General features: G+C 33.3%; 1 protein-coding gene across 2 annotated transcripts in view; it reads right to left on the bottom strand.

Moving 5' to 3' along the window:
• Positions 1 to 25,383, bottom strand: part of LOC149781457 (nephrocystin-4-like) — a 95,974-nt gene that overhangs the window by 62,848 nt on the left and 7,743 nt on the right. For both annotated transcript variants that reach the window (XM_089935544.1, XM_089935545.1), the window contains exons 2-8: positions 20,110 to 20,259; positions 16,250 to 16,431; positions 15,626 to 15,684; positions 10,473 to 10,625; positions 7,483 to 7,670; positions 5,073 to 5,224; positions 2,258 to 2,393 (exon numbers count right to left, since the gene is read on the bottom strand). In XM_089935544.1, coding sequence (XP_089791670.1) covers positions 2,258 to 2,393; positions 5,073 to 5,224; positions 7,483 to 7,670; positions 10,473 to 10,625; positions 15,626 to 15,684; positions 16,250 to 16,431; positions 20,110 to 20,259 — 1,020 coding nt within the window. The remainder of the gene's footprint in view (positions 1 to 2,257; positions 2,394 to 5,072; positions 5,225 to 7,482; positions 7,671 to 10,472; positions 10,626 to 15,625; positions 15,685 to 16,249; positions 16,432 to 20,109; positions 20,260 to 25,383) is intronic.

The following is a 25,383-nucleotide window of genomic DNA, read 5'->3' as shown; positions in this document are numbered from 1 at the left end:
GTTAATGTAAATAATATATGCTGTGATGCATCAGGTTTATGTAAATAATATATGCTGTGATGCATCAGGTTAATGTAAATAATATATGCTGTGATTGCATCAGGTTAATGTAAATAATATATGCTGTGATTGCATCAGGTTAATGTAAATAATATATGCTGTGATGCATCAGGTTAATGTAAATAATATATGCTGTGATTGCATCAGGTTAATGTAAATAATATATGCTGTGATTGCATCAGGTTAATGTAAATAATATATGCTGTGATGCATCAGGTTTATGTAAATAATATATGCTGTGATTGCATCAGGTTAATGTAAATAATATATGCTGTGATTGCATCAGGTTTATGTAAATAATATATGCTGTGATGCATCAGGTTTATGTAAATAATATATGCTGTGATGCATCAGGTTTATGTAAATAATATATGCTGTGATTGCATCAGGTTAATGTAAATAATATATGCTGTGATGCATCAGGTTAATGTAAATAATATATGCTGTGATGCATCAGGTTTATGTAAATAATATATGCTGTGATGCATCAGGTTAATGTAAATAATATATGCTGTGATTGCATCAGGTTAATGTAAATAATATATGCTTTGATGCATCTGGTTAATGTAAATAATATATGCTGTGATGCATCTGGTTAATGTAAATAATATATGCTGTGATGCATCAGGTTAATGTAAATAATATATGCTGTGATTGCATCAGGTTAATGTAAATAATATATGCTGTGATGCATCAGGTTAATGTAAATAATATATGCTGTGATGCATCAGGTTAATGTAAATAATATATGCTGTGATGCATCAGGTTAATGTAAATAATATATGCTGTGATTGCATCAGGTTAATGTAAATAATATATCCTGTGATTGCATCAGGTTAATGTAAATAATATATGCTGTGATGCATCAGGTTTATGTAAATAATATATGCTGTGATTGCATCAGGTTAATGTAAATAATATATGCTGTGATTGCATCAGGTTTATGTAAATAATATATGCTGTGATGCATCAGGTTTATGTAAATAATATATGCTGTGATGCATCAGGTTTATGTAAATAATATATGCTGTGATTGCATCAGGTTAATGTAAATAATATATGCTGTGATGCATCAGGTTAATGTAAATAATATATGCTGTGATGCATCAGGTTTATGTAAATAATATATGCTGTGATTGCATCAGGTTAATGTAAATAATATATGCTGTGATGCATCAGGTTAATGTAAATAATATATGCTGTGATGCATCAGGTTAATGTAAATAATATATGCTGTGATGCATCAGGATTTGTAAATAATATATGCTGTGATGCATCAGGTTTATGTAAATAATATATGATGTGATGCATCAGGATTTGCAAATAATATATGCTGTGATGCATCAGGATTTGTAAATAATATATACTGTGATGCATCAGGTTAATGTAAATAAAGTCCAAAGCAATAACTTGATCATCACAATTTCATCAATGAAATCAGAATTCAGTGAGACTTTTCCTGCAACTATTACCACTGGTGAATCACACACACGAGATCGCACTAGAATCGCTGTGAGTTTATTACAGTTGGCCTAATATCCAATCAAAACTGTTTGGTGGTCTTCCTGCAAATAACTCATTTGTGTTTTCATCGGACACTGGCACCACCTGAAATACTATTCAACTTCCTGCCAACATGTGCAACACAGAATTAATTAATGAAGAAATCTGACAAAGAATCACACTGGATAGTAATAAAAAATTTCTAGTTGTGCCAATGAGCCCACACTCAGTCTGTCATTGCAATAGAATCTCAAACATATGCAGCGGACATTGCACGGTCTTCAATGAGATTAGTTTTAGGTTGGCCTGGCGACATTTCGGATGATAAACAATTGTTACGTATGGGATATTATATCATGCCTAATACTGTGAGGACTAGGCACTGTACTAAATCTACATTATTATTATTATTATTACTTATTATTAGTATCATTGAACCTGTCCTCAATACAGTGTTATGTAGTCAAGAATAATTCTGCAGACACTTAAAATAATTTTTTTTACTGGCAGCAGAAAATACTGTTGGTTGTCTCCACTAAAAAACGGAAAACCACCTTTGATTTGGAATCCCTGAATAATCAATCATCAAAATTTTAAATCACTATTTTCTGACACAATACAAACCTGTACATCTTTGAAAATAACCTGCCAAACAGGATATTTAATCACAATTAATAAAACTTTAAAAAGTTACTTTTTTATCCTCCTCAGACAGAGGTTCACTGATGACATACTCCAGGATGAAGATGATGGCAAACATTGGATCTTCCAGCAGATCACTGATCTGGACCTTCTGTTTTAACAGCAGAACATTGTCTTCACTTGATGTGCTAGAATGTACACAGTAACAACCTCTATACCGCCAGAAAAATGAAACAGACAGCCAAGACAGACAGAACAGAACCAGACAGAATTAGAAACAGGCATATATATAGAATAGAATGACATAATGAAGATTAGTCAATGCAAAATAATTATGTAACCTTCTCTGAATAAAGTCCATTTTCTTTTTCTGCTACTCCTCATTCTTCTTGTTGCTTTTCTTCTTCCCAAAGATTTCATCATGCAATTGACTGGATGTATTAACAAATCTTTGAGAAGAAGGAAAAACAAGAAGAATGGAACCATAGTGACAAATGAGAGGCTGTCCCATTGATCTACACCTGCTTCTAATATAAGCCAGTTTCTGATGTTCCTCCCCTTGTATTGTTATGATATACCCTAAAAAACTTAAATTAAGCTGACACTGAAAGTAGGCCTATCTTAGAAATATTTAATTGAATTCTGATGACATTTTGGTCTCGGAAGTAAGCCATTAAACTGATATAATTCACATACTGTATGCACATATTTATACAAATGGAAACAGAGGTCTACCCCCTCACAGAGGAGACACATCAATTTTAAATATACAATCATCTAACTTTACTTGTAAAAGCATTTTCATCAATGCTATATTCATATTTATGAATATTTTGAAAATGTTTCAAAATTTGGACCAGTGATTTTCAATGCACAGGAAATTATTTTCCCATTAAGCACCTACTGATATTTTGATTTAACATTTTTCCAACCTCAAAAGTCAGAATTTATTTCATATGATTGTGAACTTTACAATAATTTATCTATAATCCCCCATTATATGCAAGAAAAGTTGCACATAAACTTAAATTCATATCTTTGTTTACTTGTTTCTTCTGATTTTATGCATGATTACCCATTGTTCTAACATCACTCTGTTTAACTTGGGAGATCCATATTTCTGGACTAAGTCTCAATACACATTTAAAAAAGCATCATGCCAAGTTTGCTGGAGTTCTGGGACCAATAACAGAATGACCAATCATCTAAGAAAGTATCTGAAGATAATATGAGCAAGTTTATACTAACTGTGAACACCTACATGAAAGGATGGATAGAATAATAGGATTCTGCTTTTACTTTAAGATGAGATACAATACTTAAAAAGTGATAGGCCAAAAGTTCCACTGATTGCAAACATTATATAAATTGTAACTTCCCCCAGATGGATCGTAGAGCACTGCAGTATTTTTTTCTCGAAGGAGTTTTCAAAGACTTCCAAAATTATTCAATGCTCTAAAAAATCAATGCAAGCTGATAGTAGATGAATCAGCTATGTGATTCTCTTGTGCTTTTATGTCTTTAACATTCTTTCTCCATGCTGGAAACATCAGTAACTGTGTTGCATGTATTGCACATCACTCTATGATTGTCTCCCTTAAATACTTTAACCCATCAGTAAAGTGGGTCAAACTTCCTCCTGAACTGCACACAAAGCTCATTAATAGTTGGGTCACATTTCATAATAAATTAGTTCTCCCTCTGGAAATGTGATAAACATGCCACTACAGCAATGGGACACTATTCCATCTGGTAATTAACATTGTGGTGTGTCATTTGAGCCACACAATGTATACCATTTTATGTATTTTACATACTCATTATTTTTGGAAAAAATTTAAACAAAAATGCCAGATTTAAAAAGTGATTATTTATTCAGTTTAAACAATCAGTATCCTAAAGTTTGGGCCAAAATTAACACAGTTTTTCAAAAAATTCAAGGACTTTTCATAAATAAAACCAACTTTTAAATTCAAAGAGTTTTCAAGGTAACCACTCTAACTTAAAGATTTTTCAAGGTTACATAATCCATGTCCCTCAGAAGGACAGCATCTACCATTTCCATGAGGCAATAATTCATCTGACATTACCAACATTTGAAGATATTTACACTACAACATCTGTACAACAATGGCAAAACCTGAAGACGTTTACATCACACCACCTGAACAACAATGGCAATTTCAAATATGTTTGCACAGGACCATCTGAACAACAATGGCAAATTTGAATATGTTTACACCACACCATCTTTACAACAATACCAAAATCTGAAAATGTTTACATTACACCACTGAATAACAATGGCAAAATCTTTAGATGTATACACTACATCATCTGCACAACAATGGCAAAATGTTTACACTACACCACCTGAACAACAATGGCAAAATCTGAAGACATTTACACAAAACCATTTGAACAACATACAGCTGTAAATTAAAACCACATATTACTTTCTAACAACTGGAGCTAGAAATCTGATTAACCAAAGAGCAAATTTACTATTTTATCGAATTAACACTTCCAAATGCAGTAATTGTTCTTAAAAATGTGCTTCTAGCTGGTAATTGACAAATCGTGTATCACTGTATCATTCACACTTCTTTTATTTGCAAGGAGAATTATATTGCCTGTCAGTAAACTAAGGTCAAGAAGAAAAAAAAATGCTACAATGAAATACCATACATAAAAGTGGAAATGTGATATTTTCTGATCACATAAAACAATCAGTAATAATCTACTTCTAAAATGTTAACAACTGTGACCTTCTTCATAGTAAACTTATATCCATTTTTTGTGTCAGTGTAAATTTTGAACAAAAGATAATTTGAAACTATAGCGTCACATTAAAATGTGGTACTAACATGTCATCCTGCACCCTGATAGAAGAACGAAATCGCTGGCTGCGCTTGAAACTGGGACTGGCTCCCACCTTGACAGCAGATGACACACTTTTAGTGTCAATATGGAACGTCTGTGGCTTCTCAACAAAACACCAGCCATTGTGAACTCCAATCTACAGAACAAGGAAGGTAAAACTTACTAAGCAAGATTCATGAGTAAAACAAAAGTGAAGCTTATCTGTTATGTAATTCACTAGAATTACTGTATATACTCACTTATAAGTCAAGTCCAACTTCAAATGTCACAGATCCAGACCTGTCATTGCATAGTGCATTGACAGATCTAAGTCTATGCAATTTGTTGGGAGTAATCTGTACAATACATATAGACCCTGGTCTGCCAGCACCAATGCAATTGCAGATCAGAGTCTATGTTGTTTAGAGTTAGACTCCACCTATATGAGCGTTTCTCACAAACAAAATTTAAAAACTCTTTATACCATACTCAAGCTGCATTTTTTCTCTGCAGATAGGTGAAAATTAAGATGATTAAACAAATAATGTTTTTGAATAATTTAATAACAGACCACAAAACATGAAAGCCAGTTATTAAACTGATTGAGGCAATTCCATTTCAAATTATATTCAAGCATAGTAGAGGCTCATTTGCTACTTTCCTGAATATGATGGCATAATGGAAGAACAGAAAAATAGATAAAAATATTTAATCTTTGCACAGTACTGCCAATAAAGATCTTATTTTAATAAAATGTTGCCCCATCCCCATATAGTTGAAATGGATATAGAATCTACTCAGGGTTCATATATGTAAATGGATTTCACAGCAGACTGTTTAACTCAGTAATTAACAACTTAAACTCACTAACTAAATAATTAAGTGACTGACAAAGTAAGTAACTAACTGTGCAGGCCCTCTGAGAAAATGAACCTCACTATTACAAACTCCTGGATATAATAAACTACATTTACAGACCTCATATTATGGTCACAGGAATAAAATGTTAGAATCTTTTTTGAAGTGTTCCATACACCTAAATCAAATATAACTCAAACAGAACCTCCAATAAGTTGAGTCCAACTGTAAACAACATAGACTCTGACTTCCCATCACTTAATATGTTTGCTGATCAGGGTCTATGCTGTTTGATGTTCTGATTGCACCTTACCAACTGCAGAGACCCAGATCTGCCAGTACTTTATGTGATGGCAGATCTGGGTCTTTGTGGCTTGCAGTTGGATTTGACTTATAAGTACATACATTAAATGGAATAAAACATGAAGAAAAAAAATCAATGACATGCCATACTGCCAGCATCATGACACTGGCACATGATGATGTAATCATTCACTTTATATACAAGTTTATAAGTGGGGTCCGACTCCAAAGGCACAGATCTGGTGTATCATACTGGTTTATCATATTGCTCAGAGTAATCATTAGAATGAACATGGACCCTGATCTGCCAGCACATAATGTTATGGCAATTCAGGATCTATGTTTTTTGCAGCTGGACTCAACTTATATTGTTCTATTTTAATTTCTTTCTCAACCATAGGCTAAATACCTACAAACTCAAGATTATTAGTGCAAGGAAGTGAGAAATAAGGATTGGTAAATGCTGGAACAGAGTCTACAACTGTGGTATCACTGTATGTATTGCTACATTCTTTGACATCACAACCCTGCATGATGACATTTTTGATAGTCGACCAGCAAAACAGACTGTTTCATGTAGAAATGCAAAGTTGTTGTTGTTGTGGGGTTTAACGCCATTTTTCAGCACACGATAGGCTATGCATGGCGGCCAGTATTATTGGTGGAGGAAGAACCCGGGAAATCCCCAGGAAGAACCACCGACCCACAAGAAGCTACTGGTAAGCTTTCTCACATACCCACATTGGCTGAATCCTAGACTCGACCCCACGCAGACATAGGTGAGATGGCAGTGATCCGTAACAGAGAGTGCTTTAGACCACTCGGGGCCCCGAACTGCTAGGTAAAATAGCCTTGACACAGTATATGAGTCAAATGGATATCACATCTTTTAGTACTCAGGGTTTTTGAATATATGAAGTATACTAAAATATAATGTTACAATACAGATCTTGACAGAACAAAAGACTGATATTGAAATAACTTTACTTTGCAAATGGTTACAATTATAATTAGAAACTGATTACTTACTGAACTGGGTGACTATCTAATATACTAAATTGACCATATAAATATTATACTTAACCATACATCAAGTTCATTATCTATCAATAATTAAGTTTATCTCACTGAATAATTGAATAACATGCTATATAAAAATTCAACAAATCCAGACACCCATTTACTCATCAATCAATCAACTAATCAATTACATTTGGTAAAAGAATAAAGAATAAAGTATCACAAATTCCGTACAAGCAACCTCCTTTCCACTATAGCTATGGCAGTCCCATCAGAGGCACGATTCTGCATGTTGAGTCGATCTTCATGCATCAGCTCACTAAATTCCTCCTCAAACTTCTGAATGTTTGGATTCAGCTGGATCTTCACTCCATTAATCTGACACAACTTACTTGGCAGAAGCTTGGGTTTTTTCAGGTGGTCTTTACAAATGACAAAACAAGTGCCAGCCTGATTAGATATTGCAATTTGGAAAGGAAGCAATGTATTAATGAAAGTCCAAAAGACTATACATTTCCCGTTATCATCTCTGTTTCCATTCCACTTAAGGAAACAAGATTTAACTGATTTTTTTGTGGTTTGCTTTGAACAGAATATACTATTACTATATATAGTTCTCTTAAATTGCAATACAAATTTTGATTGATCAATTACACTAGGTGTCTTCATCAAAGCTAAGCAATACACATTCTGATTGATCAATAACACTAGGTATCTTCATCTAAATTATGCAATACACATTTTCAATGATCAATTACACAAGGTATCTTCATCTAAGCTAGGTAATACACATTTTCATTGATCAATTTCAGTATGGTGAACAGAGCTGCCAACCCTCCAGACTCACAATTAGTGAAAAGAGGGATATTCAGATAAAAATTAATGAATTTTGAACACAACTACTGAAAAATGATACTATGACACTAGCTTCATCCACTTTGATGGTCATTACTGCATTATATGAAAATCTCAAAATAAAAATAAAACATTACACTGAAAACAAGTACAAATTTACTGATATACACAATTTTCATGCTATTTGTCATGATATGATGATATGGCAGTCTTTAACTTCCTCAATTGGGCTTTGGTAAATTTGTTTTCAAAACAGTTCAGGATTCTTGCCTGCTGGTTAGTCTTGGTGACTAAAATTGTTGAAAATTTTCAGCACCCAAGGAGGCAATAAAGTTTGTCTTATTTTTTCTCACAATAGGAAATAATCTGTCACTGTCACTGTTGTTGATCTCCAACTGAGAAAGACATGTTATGTTCAACAAGAAAAATCACAAACAATGCTTCAGCTCTTGTAGCTTGCAGAACTTGAGTAGGTGTCTTAAAGTAATCCAAAGCTTAAATCTGCTGGGTGCTCTTCATTTTTCCAATATAAATGTGCTTTTTGCAAGCTGTCTGCATTTTCACATCGTTCTGCCACATGTCCACAGGGCTCATATTGTTGCTTACAATGTATTTGTCATACATGTACTATATAATAATATTATTATGTAGTACATGTATTACAAGTAAATTTTAAAGCAACAATATGAGCCTCTGTGCACATTCCCAATTCTAACATTCTTGGCATACTACTGTATGAAAAGCATAATGTACATCGATGTTTGATGGCTAAATGCAAGGTCAACTTTTTGGTATTAATCCACAAGATGAAACATTTTTGCTAGCCAAGGTTATGATAACCACAGCTACAACTTGGCTGATCATACAGCTTTATTGATGCTTTGTCCTAGCGACATCTATTGCATTTCATGTGCTGCCTCCTTAAATATGTAATTCCAACTAACCAATAGCATTGTACATCAGCCAAAAAACAGTGATGGCAACTGATCTAGAAAGGATACTTTGTAAGTTTAACGTCGAAAGTATGGCTATGTACCAGAGGGAAACCATTAAAGGTCTATTTGGGTGAAAGGTATTCGTACAAACAAGGACCAGCACTGGAAAAGTGCTTATTTATAAGTCCATTCAAGTTGTGTGATCCCACTGTCTCGGTCACATGTAAAACAGTGTTCAAATCGGAACAACTTAATTCTGATTGGATGCAGCCACAGACCCAAAGTAAAGAAATATCTACTCAATATGTAAAAGTGTAGATATAGTTATCGGAACATTGGCTAGCAAAGATTTTGATGAAACTGTTGAACAATTAACAATCAGTGGTATCAGCGCATGCGTGGGAAAATATGAACTTGAGTAAATTAAGATACATGCTAATCTTTCAATATCTCAAAAATTCCTACACTCGAAAAGCTGTCTTCATCAGGTGTTGTTTTGATAAAAGTTACAGTTGCTAAGAGTATGTACATGTGCCATTTAAAAACAATCAGTTGAGCCACGTTTTTTAATGAGTATTTGTAAAACTTCTGTTCTAAATATAGATTATATCCTTTACAATGCTTGCTACAGGGCACACTTTAACAATTGGATATAGTTCTACTAACATCGTGACTAGCAATGCAGGACCATTATGGGTATCAGTGACCACTGCTGCTATTTTGACTAGGACTTAATGGGATAAAATTTACTGTATTCATGATTTAAACCAATTGAGAATTAAGGAATTCATAATTTTTTTGCATATGGCATGAATCTGTGAATTGCTATCATGAGCTGTGATATTAATGCCAAAATTCATTTTGGCTGATCTGGTGACCATAGCTGCTAAATCCAAAGATCTTAGAATTATTAGACATCAAGTAATGGAGACAATAAAGACATTAGGTATTGTACAGTTCTGCCCCATCAACTAGCTTTGTTATAATGTGATTACAGATAAAATGCTGTACTACTTTGGACCACATGACCAAAACCACACCAATGTGGACTGAAAGAAAACTAGGTGAAAGAGAATTATACACGGTCCTTTCCATTTGAAAACACCCTAATTTACTAAATCTTTTAGAGTGCCTGCTATACCATTGTTATGCCATTCTCAATATGCTGCACTTCAGCATCATTATTTTTCAGTATCAACTAGACCTTGGGATGAATGGGTCTGTAAAGTTCCACGCCAATCCTCAAAGAATTTTAGGAGCAGCAGCAGAAGCAAACTTGTGTTAATGGACACATGGACAACTGACAGATGGACAAAGTGATATGTATATTTAATTTATATTGTGTGCTTGACCTTTGTCTGTGAATGAGGGTAGACAATTAGATTATTACTGTTTGCAAGGCAAATCTGCAAGTAAAGGTACACAAAATCTTACCAGTAGCCTGATTATCAACAAGACCAGGTATAGTGTCATTACTGCCCACAATTGTATTCTCCGGGATCAGGTGGTAAAATCTGTACATGGCCTTGTGTGTGCCAACAGTCAGGTTCAGTACACAATCAGGGATTGTCTTCAACTCAGAGTTGCCTGAAAATAAGAAATAGGGTAACTGCATGTCTCTGTGTGTTTCTATATATATATATATATATATATATATATATATATATATATATATATATATATATATATATATATAAATACACACACACCCAACACTATTTGTTGTGTTGTTGCAATAAATTAACAGCTGGCCTCCTTTGTATTAGGCCCTATCACGTTAATTATGTCATTTAAATAAAATAAAGGAGGTGGAATATAAAAAATAAAAAAGTTAAAAGGCACGCAAATCCTGCATACTTAAAATCTAGTGGCTCCGGTTGTATTTCGGGTGAACTCACTTCAGTTGATCAATCAAACACTATTATAAATTTTATTGTATACGTAACATAAACTACCTTAAATTAACCAACTCTTTCATAACTAACATCAAATATAGCAAGGCAACCAAGCGAAAAGAATACTTCGTAAAATAAAGAGCTTGGCTTCACAGATACAGACCATTGTGGGCAAGCGATTTTCTGAGAATTTCTGAACTATCAATGAGAGATATTCTCAAGGATGATAAGAACTTTCACTATTACTTTCACTAAAATTAAGACATCATTATTGTACTAATTGAACAATAAAAAATTGAGTTTCGATGTAGGCGATTGTCTCATGAAATAAATGTCAGTAGTTTTTGAGAAAAAAAAGGAATCTTTTTTGGTGGTGTTTGACCAGATAGTCTAGTTTCATGTTACTTTGACTCTTGACTTGCTATTATACTAATTAATACCACTCCGAGGACCAGACTAATCAATAAAACAAAAAGCAGTGATGTAATATACATTTTTGCATACACATGATGGTTGTTGAAACCAGTTGGAACATTCTTTTACATGTTGGAAATTTTGAAAATAAATGTTATTTATACTGAATAACGAACAAGTTCATTAGCAAAAGCGCATTATTAACAATTATTATCAACATGATTGTAAAAGGAGGATTCAATCATTAAACAGCCCAGTTCCCTACCCCCTCCCATAGTTTTCTCGATGTATAAGCAGATTTTTTCCATTTTTGGAGGTCCCTCGATAACATGCGCCCTCATTTATAGTGCAGTCTATGTTTGTGAACCCTGTTGTGTGCAAGTTATCAAGGGAGAGGTGTATATATTTATATATATAGATAGATAGAATATATGTACGGTATGTATGCTGTAGTAATGATATACCATGAGATGTATACATTTTTCATTAAAAGGAAACGAGGCTTGCCTGAGTTTCCTTTTAATGAAAACTTTATACAGTGAGTGGTACATCAATGATACAGCGTACATACTATGTGCATATTTTATTTATATCACATACAAATACACATATTTGCACTTTGAATGGAGTTATGATATACTACTGGCAACTGTGCATTGACCAAGTGAATGAACTCCTCACAGCCCGGTGAGTGTGTCCGCTACGAAATGTAGATCTATGATTCTTCTTCTTGTTCACAATGACATATGCAAATTGAAAAGTTGTTTTGTTTTTCAGTTTCTATTTTTATTCACATTTATTAAATCATTACAAGACATACTCATGATTTAAACAAGCTTCTTGTACACTGAACCTGTACTGTCAGGCATTCATGTACTGGCATATGGAAATTAGCATGGAATAGAAACTAACTGAAATGACGAAACCAACAAGAGGTAGTTAAAATATCTTAATATACTGACAGTTCATCTAAGTCATTATTCTGCTTTAATTATTCTCTCCCTCTCCCTCCCTCCCTCCCTCCCTCTCTCTGAACAGCTTGACTAACATTGCCATCATTCATATGTCCAGAAACATCTTCGTATAACACAAGCGAAAATCCCCAATCTCTCAAAGAGAGAGAGAGAGAGAGACATGGGGAGGGGGTGACCATTTGGACATTTTTATATTTAATAATTATTAATTGATTTTTAGAACATTATAACAGGTTTAAGAAACAACAAAAAAAGATTAAAACAATACAGTATGTGTGCGTCGTAACCGACAAATTTAACCTATAGGCCTAGTGTCAGTGGCTACTGCAACTATGTATCACTGATATTATGAACACTGTAGATAGAGCCCAAGGAAAGCGTAAACATACCATTATGATGAACCAGATTACTGTAGGCTACTTGGTACAAGTTCAGTTTTAATGTTTTCATCCAGCGCAATATATTTCTCTCTCACTCCAGATTTGTGCTTATTTTGTCATTTATGCACAAGAAGGGAATGGAAAAAAGAAAGGATTCCCATGAAATTGTGTACCATTTTAATATCATCAAAAAAACAGGGACTATTAATACTTTTTGTCGTTATTTTCATGTCATTTGTCACGAAATTGTGTATGAGTTATATCAATATGTATATGTTGTCAAAAATGTACTCGCGTACAGCGTCACCTGAGGGTGGTATATTTTTTCGGCTCTAGTTATTTCAAAATCCTAAGCGAAACTTGGACCCCTGCACGTGCAAATTGCATGCAGCGGGAAACCTAAGTACCTAGCTGCACATATCTGTCACAGCTAGTGTACATATAGAGCAAATTCTCTGTAACTAAATTACATTACGCAGAGTCATCAGAAAGCTTATCCCTTTACGGAAGCAAATCTCCAGCTGTAGAGGTAATGAAATTTTCTTTATTACTATTTGTTATATGACAGAATTGTTTTCATACTTTAGATGTTTTAGAACCTTAATGTTTCAAAAAGACTTATATCTGCAAACATATTCATTGAATGTAGTAGCTAACGAGCAGGAAACATATATTTATTCTAAATTCTACAGAGAGTCAATACTTAGGTTATACAACACCATGTTAGAAATACTATAGTCTGGTTCGAGTTAGCTATTTGTTGTAACTGAACAGACAAATTGATATTTAATTATACGCTACATGCATTAAACGATTAATGTAATGGGTAACGAATTCATGTGTGCGCATGCGCAACATATATCAATGCAGAAGTACTTAACCGTGTCATATGTACTACACGGTTTAGTTGTTATAGTTTTAGCTGCCTTATACATGCTGCCGTGCCTTATAATGGTTTGATGTGGTGTCACAGAACTATGTGTGGTTTCGTGTGACGTATATGCTGTGTTATGGTGACGTTGGATCGGAAGAGTGGACTGGTTTTCTCAAACATCGGGTATGTGATGTGAGGGCTCTCGATGGATCCTTCAACGGACTGTGAGGAGCGGACCATGCGTGGGTGCTTCTCTGGCCATTGACTAGAGCGCATGGAACCAGAACATCTTGGACGTCAAATGGGCGCCACGATAGTTATATATAGTGTTCCATGTTATTTCCACTATTGCATTTCAGAATTTCATTCATTACTATTGCTATATCGTTATGTGAACGATCAATAGGTTCATAATTTCATTCATTCCTATTGCTATATCGTTATGTGAACAATCGATAGGTTCATAATTTCGTTCATTCCTGTTGTTGTATGAACGATCGATAGGTTCATAATTTCATTCATTCCCATCGTTATATGAACAATCGATAGGTTCATAATTTCATTCATTCCTATCATTATGTGAACGATCGATAGGTTCGTAATTTACACTGCTTTTCAATATCGTTTTATGAACGATACATTCAAATGTACCTGCTTTTCAATATAGTTTTATGAACAATACATCCAAATTCACATTCTTTTCTAAATCGTTATTTGAACAATACATTCAAATTTACCTGCATTTCAATATTGTTGTATGAACGATACATTCAAGTTTGTTTATATTGGGATGTAGATCACTTTTATTTTGTTGATCGGTGATAGGACATAATTCACGTTTGTTTTGAAATTCCATTTGTTAAATTCATGTTTAGAGTTTTTTCTCGTTGAGTTAATTGTTGTTGATAGTTCCATGTTAGGAACTTTATAATTTTCCTTTTCCTTTTGTTTATAATGGTGTCAGATTTGTTAATATTTAAATTGCGTTTATAAATAAACATCTTGTAAATGCAGTTGCTTTTGGTGTCTTCACATATCCAGTCCCAACCTGGCTTCATCCTGTGACATCATTTATGATTAATGAATGACTAGAAATTCATCATTGATCTATAGACTTGTGGTTGAAAGAATGTTTATATATTCGTATTATTGCACCATGGGCAGATGACAATTTGATATACCAATAGTATTGGTATATCAATTTGCTTTATACCAACACTTTAAATGCCATTTTATTTTTAATGTATGTGGAATATATATATATATATATATATATATATATATATATATATATATATATATATATATATATATATATATATATAGAGAGAGAGAGAGAGAGAGAGAGAGAGAGAGTGGTATATAAATGACTGAATTCCTATGCTGTGCTCATAGTATGGTAAATTCTAACACTGCCAAAAACATGATATATAAAATTATTACATACCCATTTAATTTTACATGGTTTATACAGCATTCAATACAAATGCTCTATCCATAAGTCAGTAATGCACATCTGGACTGAACTATTTAGGCATTTATAAACCCACCACACCAATCCTTCTTTTCAAAAATATTTATGAAGGATATCTTTGATAATAACACCAACCCTACACTTGGACAAATTGATTAGGCTAGTCTAGAGATCGGCAACCTATGGCACGTCCAGAGGTTTTGTGTGGCACGCAAAGGGCAGCCAAAAATCTTGATTTTAACAGTGTTAATCTCTTACTGGTGGCACACGCTCATTCGTTTTGTAATTAATCCAGAAAAAAATGGCACGCTATGCAAAATAGGTTACCAACCCCTGGCTAGTCCCTTGGTCTTATCATGGGATAAATATTGTACAATATTTGGGATTCAAGGAGAGATAACTGCTCTTGTTCTGCCACTAACTATGACCTGTCAAACCCTTTTTTAAATCCATATGCTGTTACATCTAACCATAAAATCATGTCATCTTGCATGCTGTTATCAAAAATATCTGAATTTTCATTTTTAAAAACAAGACTTTTTCATGAAGTATACTTTGTTTTACATTTCTACTCACTTTCTACCGGTTCATCCAGGAAGTATAAAGCCCTTGGTGTGCCATAATAAAGCTGAACTCTGAAATAATGTTTGAATAAATATTTTAAGTAATAGTTTCAGCTTATTACCTTAAGTACAATTCCTATTGTGCCAACTATAAAAACTGTTCAGAATCAAGGATTGCCATTTAGTGTCAAAGATAAATTTTACTGTACACAACATAATGAAACAAATTCTGGATGCAAGAAACTCTAATCTGGAATTTGGATTGATAAAATTCATTTAAAAGGAAACCATAACACAACACATGAACAAAAGTTTTTATTTATATTGATTTTAAAATTTTTAGCACCTAAAATAAAAAGCAATAGTCCCACATGTTCGTTACAAAAAGCTGTGACAGACTTGAATTTGGTATTATGATGGTCTTACCTGCTTGATATATAAGACAAAGTCTAAATGACAATAGTACATTACTATCTGCCATTTATCCATCTGTTGGGTTTAAATAATAATTTCATGCATAATAATTCCATGGGATCAAGAATGTTACCTACTATGCTATCTAACTATCAGCAGTCAGTCTGGCCTGACAAATGGTGTTCACTGAATAACAAGACGAAGTCATTCATATAAAACATACCGCTGAAGTGGCAATTTTACTCCTCGTGATGTGTCAGGCAGCTCTTCATCTTTGAACATGCGAATTATTCCCCAGCCAGATGCCACCTTCTGGCTATGTCCATTTGGTAATGTTCCTGTGGTCACCAGCTCCACAACTGCTATGATAGTTGAGCTATGTATTAAGGTATGGAAGTAGATGCTCTAAAATAAACAGAAAGGAATGCATGAAATATCAGTCAATATAAGAGCATTTAAATTTCAGTAACAAATTTTACCACCAAACTTACACAATTTACTGGTTATAAATTGTAATGGTACAAAATTTAATAGAACAACTTCTGTAGTATAATGTGACACATAACCATTAAGACTGACATATGGTCTAGCCTGCCGATAAACTTGGTAGCTAGTTACAATTAACTTGGTCGATAGTTACAATTAACATCTCCTATTTGGAACATGAATTGAATTTTAATTAGGAAACACTCAGTTAATATTTAGGAATACATAGAGTTCAACATTAAGATGAGGTCATAGCAGTAAAATGACCCGAGTTTGAGACAAACCACAGAAGTGGGAGGGATTGGAAACTGATACATAAAATTATATTTTCCAGAATAGTTATTAATAAAGGCATACTAGAGAGGATTGTTCTAGCTTCAATGGGAGTGATAAAGACTTTTGGCAAGTAAAAAAGTAATCCTGACTGGCTATGCTAAATGAGGAGGGGGGTCCCAGATGGAATTCAGGGTTTTAAATAAGTTTCCCTTGTAAAATTAATCCATCTAACTTTCTGTGGGAAGCTAAGAAGTTTTTCTTCGAGGATAAATATAGCAAGTATTTTTTCTTGTTTAAAAAAAATCATCTAAAGGCCATGTATTGGAAAGTGAGGGATATGAAAGAGAGATAGATTCAGCTGCACAGTAAGAACAACTCTCAAACAAAGCAAAAGGTTAGTCTCAATTACATCCTATGTATATTCATTGATGTAAGTTTGTAATTATTGTTGAATTTATTCATTTTAAATTTATACTTCAATTTTTCCATTACTTAAGAAATAATTGTGCATGTTACATGATTCATGTGTTGTAAGAATGTCATACAATATTTCGCTATCTGAATGAGTTTGGATTTAGTTGTTTTGTATGAAATAGAAATCATGTAATGTAAGATTTCATGCATTTCTTCTGGTATACAATTGTTTGAATATGTAAGTTATCTGTCTTAAATGATTTTTATCATTTACGCTGCCAATTGATTTTTTCCATCTGGGAATCTGTGTTAATCACTAATTAGCAAAGTAACATAGTTAGGACAAGAAGTGAAGTCCATTAATTTGTGTGTCATTAAGTTGGAAATTCTCTTGAGCTGAGAAGCAAGTAATGTGTGCCGACCTGCCTAGTTCAGTTGTATCCACAGTGTGATGGCTTATCTAAATTAGTATAATTATGTCATAGCGGTTGGAATGCAGTAGCTGCTAACAAGATGATGATTTATGATAATAGGATAGTGACTGTGTATTAGGTGTAAAATTACCATAGCTAGTTCTGTTGAGTTTCATAGACAATATCTAATGCAAGAAATTGGGAATATCTGTTGATCCCAGGAGAAGGACAAATCTGACATGCATTTAGGTTGTGTACTATATTTTTGTTATGAAAGAAATAGTTCTACACACCATGTATTGTTCAGTAGAAAAAGAGTACAGTATGCAACCAAGAGTTTGAAGACCCAAAGACACTAAAGAGAGAGAGAGATCAATAAGGAAACATTGACTGATCACCAGCAGTGATTTGGGAATGAGCAGCACCAGGCGATGCTGTCATGCAAGCAATCTGAGTTTGACCAGTAACTCGATCATGTGAGAATTTTTTTTATATCAGCATAACATAATAGCGAATTGAATTTCACTTAATTATGAAACTCTATTTCGGAGAGAAATTAAATCATCCATATGTCAAGTTCGATTTCATTTTGTTTATGCAACTTATTGGTTATATTTTATGGGGGGGGATCATGTTATTCTATTTAATATCTCTGCATAGAACCCTTTTATTTAATCCATTCATTTCATATTTTATGCTATTAATTAATTAATTGGGGCAATAACATCTCCTAGGTAATGATAACCAAACCAAAAACTCTAAGGAGTGATGGAGATCACTCATCTTCACCACCTCCATGGCAAAAATCCTGGGTACCAATCAATGATCTAAGTAACTGAAGAAAAGAACATATTACAAATTCGAAACAGTCCTTTTACACCTAAACAAGAGTTCTAAAGATATGGCCTTTATAAAACTCCCCAACTTGAGAACACATTAAAACTAAAATGTCCATTCAAAGTAGTGAGCAAACCAATTTAAATACAAGGGTTTTCAATACATGTGATTCATTCACCTAAAGACTGTTACTAAAGAAAATCATTTTATGAATATATATTTAGTGTGAATCAATACAAGGAATTCAATTTTCATATTAAGTGGTCAGACAAGTTTAGGAGTGAATATAGAGACAGGCCCAATGCATATGAAATGTTTCTTTATCGCTAAATTTATGTACATGATTAAAACTATTTTAATATAACACCATTTTACTCTGATCTGGGATAGAATTCTAGAACTTTTAGAATTGTGCTAACTTGGCTCCACAGCAGCATGATTAATTTCAATAAGTTTGATACATTTTTACATATCGTATCCATATCCATTTTAGGATCTGATCATGGTATGAGCTTTAAAGTTTTGTACTGAAAACATTTAAGGAATACACAACTTGGACTCATGTTTATGACATATAATGATAATTTAAACAAAATCATATGTACTTGTGCCTCTACTTAAATGTGACATTTCATTTTAATTTAAGTGTATTACTTTTTTTTAAAAATGAATTTAAAAAAGGAGTATCTAGTTTTGCAAATAACATAAACTATTCTGGACAATAAGTTTAAAACCTTTAAATAAAAAAGCAGTAATGTAAGATTTAAATAACTGTTTTTGGGAGGCCTGTTCAACATATGGTCCATGTGACTATTGACCTGGTTACAATGACATCATATGCTGTGGCTCAAGATTCATTATCTGGACAGCACACTGGAGTAAGTTGCAAATACCTGGATTTGGGTATATAACATACACCTCAACAATAAATTACTTACTAGTCTATGGGTATTTGTATTGCATCTTGTTTGACAGCAAAAGGACACTGCATTAATATGCAGCCTTTGAGTCTTGCATGATGCATGGTCCTTCCATTATCAAACATGATGCTATACACACACTTACCGCCTGTATAAAATGCTTATGTTTATACCAGATCACAAGGTCATCCTGCACATTTGTAATATCATAAATATAAAAGGACTTCATATGATGCCAGTTGTATGTCATTATTTAAATTAAACAAAAACAATATCATAAATATAAAGGGTGTTAAAATGATACCAAGTGTATGTAATTATTTACTGAAAGTAAACAATAAAAATACTTGTATATAAAATCCATGACAAAATTCACCATACTGCTTCTTAAGCCCTAATTCAAACAAATGTTTACAATATTAAACCTTAATAGTTTCTATAAAAAAACATTACAAACCAAACGACATTATGGCATAAATTATACAAAGACATTTTAACATATGTCTTAAATACATGAACAAGCAACATAAAAAGTTACAAAAATTATACATGGAACTGGGTTATTAAGATACATGCCATGCAATGAATATGCATGCATCTATTCTTAGACATTTCTATCATTCAAAGCACTTCCTCACTTAAAATACACACAAATAAACTGTAATATGTTGAGTTCATTCACACTTTAAAGACACTATGAAAGTCCAAGAAGGTTGAAGAAAAAATGCAATCTTTACCTCATTGTACTTAATGTAGGGTTTCTGTTGGCCCCCCACACCCTGAAGATCTACAGGGGGCCCTACCCACTGTCGGCCAAAAAACTGGTGGTACCCAATGTCAAACAGACTGACTTGCAGGTGGAATTCCATCTTTGCAGCTCCATCAATCTGAAACAAAGAAAATTGTGATAATTTTATTTTCACAAATTAACAGGTTAAACTGAATTGGACCCTCAGTGGTTAATTCAAATAGGGGCATAGACCTGACTGGGAGGGAGAGGCCTCGCACACATATATACACACATATTCACAAACACAGTCTTGTATCAACCATAGAAACTATAGGAGGAAGATTAATATTTAACTTTAATTATATACCATGTAGTGATGTTTAGGAACAAAAATATAGTAACAAAACTTATGATGTATGTAAGAAGTAAAGAAAATTTGTTATCATATATTTTAAATGTGATTTGGTGCTGCAATGCAAAGTGACAGCTTTAAGTCTAACAAAATTTAACACATATAGTACTCCCAGTTTCAAAATACAAAACTCATGAAAATGTGATGGCATATCAGAATCTATGTGGTTTACAGTTGGACTTGACTTACAAGTGATTATTATAATTATACACCATTGACTTTTACAAAAGCCTTAATGGCAACCGACTTCACTATATTTATGTTATATCTTCCATAACTTTACCTGGGTGTGTAGGAGCTGTTGAGGTGCCACAAAATTATCAATGCTGCTGATGAATATACAAAATGGTGCTGTTGATGATTTGTCACCAAGAAACAAATTCTTTTCTCTAGGGTGAAGGTTAAATGTCCTATAATATCTTGGTCTAAATTTTCTTGTTCCTTTCAAACCCACTAATTCATGAGGATCATGTTTAATAAGTTCCTCAAATCGAACAGTCTTACAGCTCTTATAATACAGAGGTGGGTGGGTTTTTTTTGTAAGATCCTTTATGGATCTGTCTATACCCAACATTATGAATGACAGTCCAAACAATTACTACAATATACAACTATGGTAATATCTTCCAAAACTCTAAAGTAATGGGTCTAAGTCCTTAATACTGATATACAGCTATGGTCATACATTCCAGGACCCTAAAGTACCGGAATTAAGTCCTTATAAGTACACACTGTCTATGATTCCTTTTTAATGCCTCATTCATAAAAATGTCAATCTTCCTTCAGGACAGTTTCATAATCTATGAAATAAATCTCACCCTTGAAAGGAGTACATGTAATTGGTCATTGCAAAGTTTTAGTCCATAAAGATGTCTGACCAGTCATAGATAAGTTAATCTCACTTCACATTTCATCTTTCAGTTCTTCCTCCATCTCTTCATGCACAGATTAAACAGAATAAATCACTCCACACAAATGTCTTGCTTTTTTTTATCTTATCCCTCTCAATTTAGTAATTTCTCTTCATATCATTTCCTAAGTTATTCAGCTGAACCTCTTTATATCCATCTGAATTCTGTCCTATACACAAATGGAAAAACAGATGTTGCAATTTTTTGATGTTCATTCAAATAAAAAATGAACCAGAAATCCTTCAAATGGACACAAATGTTAAACAGAATTTGATTCAATCCATAAATTCAGCATACCTCTCACGAGGCATTTCATTGTGAAAATGCTTCACTGGCAAAACAAAACAGTTAAAATATGCAATAATATCAAATTATTGACTATTTGAATTATGGTTTTGTTACTGTTTAATTATACAGATTTGAATAAAGAAACATGTTCTTTATCCAATTCAGTCACTCAATTCATTCAGTCTAGACGGTTACTTAGTATACATTCCCTTTTAAACAACACCAGTTGTCAAGACACCGAAAATCAATGTCATCTGTTCTCATGTACATCAGTAAGCTTATTGTCAATGAAGAGAGCGACCACAGATATTCCCAGATCTAAGTTTGTTAAACATGCAAAATAAGTTTCAATCAAAGCATGAAAAAAGACAGAAAATCCACTTGGTATGCATGTGCAATGATACCAAATTTTATCAATATGACTTAATAATGCACTATTAACAAAATTAATGATGCATACATATCCAGCAGACAGAATCTAATAACAAAATTATGGAATAACAGCAATCATATATCCAGTTGGTAGAATCTAATAACAAAATTATGGAATAATAGCTATCATATATCAAGGAGGCAGAATCTAATAATAAAATCATGGAATAACAGTATCATATATCCACAAGGCAGAATCTAATAATAAAATTATGGAATAACAGTATCATATATCCAGGAGGCAGAATCTAATAATAAAATCATGTCTCCAGCAACATCAATTTATGCAGCATCTTACCAACAGTATACCACACATACCCACTTTTAAGTTCAACTGTAAACATCACAGACTCAGATCTGCCACTGCATAATGCATCAGACGATCTGGGTCTACTCAGCTTGTTAGTAATAATCCGCAGAACAAACAACACAGACCCTGATGTACCAGCATATTATGTGGCTGCAGATCAGGGCCTATGTGTATGAAAATTCAAGATGTTACAGTATGTATTCTACATGTATTATGAACAGAGAACTCCAAATCTGGTATATATTATCTGTGTGTAAATTCTAATCATGTTTCATGTCAATGCCATTCACAAAAGCTTTAGTGATATTCCATGTTCTTGGGCCTGATCACCATTTCAATATAATAAAAGTATATGCATTACAGCTGAATCTTTTCCCATACTAAAGAAACAAAATAAATGTAATCAATTTAATTTAAATCACACTGCTGACTGCAATTGTGACTTCAGATTCCTCAATTCCATAAAATTAAATGAATCCAACTAAACAAATTATATCCCTACAGCGTAACCATGACTATAGCTGGCTGAAATCATTATAATCTGGGCTACATTTTGTATAGACAATTCCAACAGAGTCAATGAAGCATACAAGGAGAAAATTAAACTCTAAAGAAAGTAATCCTACAGATGACTTTAGCTTATTAACCCTTTCCTTTATATAAATAATGATTCAACCAACTAGCATTGAAACTCAGCATCACCAACTCTTCCAACACCTAATATTGTGTGCATGAAAGGATAAGCCAGGCAATTCTTCCAACACCTAATATTATGTGCCTGAAAAGAAATGCATGCAACTCTTCCAACACCTAATATTGTGTGCATGAAAAGATAAGCATGCAACTCTTCCATCACCTAATATTGTGTGCCTGAAAAGAAATGCATGCAACTCTTCCAACACCTAATATTGTGTACATGAAAGGATAAGCCAGGCAACTCTTCCAACACCTAATATTGTGTGCATGAAAGGATAAGCCAGGCAACTCTTCTAACACCTAATATTGTGTGCCTGAAAAGAAATGCATGCAACTCTTCCAACACCTAATATTGTGTGCCTGAAAAGATAAGCATGCAACTCTTCCAACACCTAATATTGTGTACATGAAAGGATAAGCCAGGCAAGTCTTCCAACACCTAATATTGTGTTCATGATTGGATAACCTAGGCAACCCTAATATTGTGTGCATGAAAGGATAAGCCTGCAACTCTTCCAACACCTAATATGTGTACAGGAAAGGATAGGTCAGGCAACTATTCCAATACTGATATACAGCTATGGTCATATACTCCAGGACCCTAAATTGTGTGCATAAAAGATAAGCCAGGCAACTCTTCCAACACCTAATACTGTGTACATGAAAGGGTAACCTTGGCAACTCTTCCAACACATAATATTGTGTACATGAAAAGATAACCTAGGCAACTCTAATATTGTTTGTATGAAAGGATAAGCCAGGCAACTCTTCCAACACCTAATAGTGTGTGCATAAAAAGATAAGCCAGGCAACTCTTCCAACACCTAATATTGTGTGTATGAAAAGAAAAGCATGCAGCTCTTCAAACACCTAATATTGTGTGCATGAAAGGATAAGCCAGGCAACTCTTCACACACCTAATATTGTGTACTTGAAAGGATAAGCCAGGCAACTCTTCCAACACCTAATATTGTGTACATGCAAGGATAACCTAGGCAACTCTTCCAAATTCCAACACCTAATATTGTGTACATGAAAGGATAAGCCAGACAACTCTTAGAACACGTCATACTGTGTGCATGAACAAATAAGCCAAGCAATTCTTTCTACATTATATTTTACATACAGACAGGTAAGATATGTGACCGAGGCCAGTATGTAGATGTTTACAACTGTCTTCAAATTTTGAATTTTTTATTCATTTCATAACAAAAAATTTTTGAAAACATAATGACAATACATTTGTATTAAAACTGGTTGACAACCAGATCTAACATGAATATCATAATAAAGCAGCCTGGATTTTGTTTTTACTGGTTTTTATTGCATCTTGAACACATTATTGGCTATATCATGCCAAGAAAATGGGAGCTATTTCCCTTTCCCAAAGATACACCAAGGTTGCTAAACCATGCTGTATCAAACCCACTACCCAAGGATTATGACCCTGTTAATACAGTCTGAACTTAAATACCATGATATAAGAATTTTTGAAATTCTGCATTGTCATGTATATTTAATTTGAATTGTTTGTTATTTTTTATATATTTCATTACATACTATTATAATGTAACATTGTATGTTGGAGATGACCATGTCTTAAATTGAGTTCATTTTTGCATGACTGAACTGACTTTTTTCTCTCTGTAAACAGCTAATACATAGCTAAATTATTATCCATGTGTATGGGTTTAAAATCAGAATTATTAATAGAAGTAAATAAGTTTATTTGGGTTTAGGTCTAGGTTTTGGAATTTCCTTAGTATATTTGACATAGTCCAGGTTCTGGTTTATAATAATAACTAATATTTTTATTCTGTAAACAATAGGATTATTCTAGAAGGTTATTTTACATTAGGTGATAGTTCTTGTTAGAAAATGCTAATAGTGACCTGAGGTCAAGTAGAGAACAACATAATTTTGTAACTGAGAGAATTTTCAGTCATACTTTAAGATCTAGCACTTTCAAGTTCAATTATATAATGTGTCCAGTTTGGCTGAAATTTATTTCTTCAAATTACTGAATTCAAGTGATTATTTTTCTCTGGAAATGTAAAAAAGGCTCTGATAAAATTCTTGGATAGAGACATTCACTGGAATTTATAGTGATTTCAAACCTGGAATTATATTAATGTGATTCAATAAAAGACTTTAATTCAATATCAAGATTTGTCCTTGTTTCCTTTGTTGAGATTAGTAATATTTTAGTTTCACCAGTATTTACCACCATGT

Source organism: Sinohyriopsis cumingii, chromosome 15, assembly GCF_028554795.1.
Source record: "Sinohyriopsis cumingii isolate HCF-2022 chromosome 15, ASM2855479v2, whole genome shotgun sequence".
NCBI lineage: Eukaryota > Metazoa > Mollusca > Bivalvia > Unionida > Unionidae > Sinohyriopsis > Sinohyriopsis cumingii.
The sequence above is the reverse complement of the archived record's forward strand: the minus strand, read 5'-3'. Positions and strand labels throughout refer to the sequence as shown.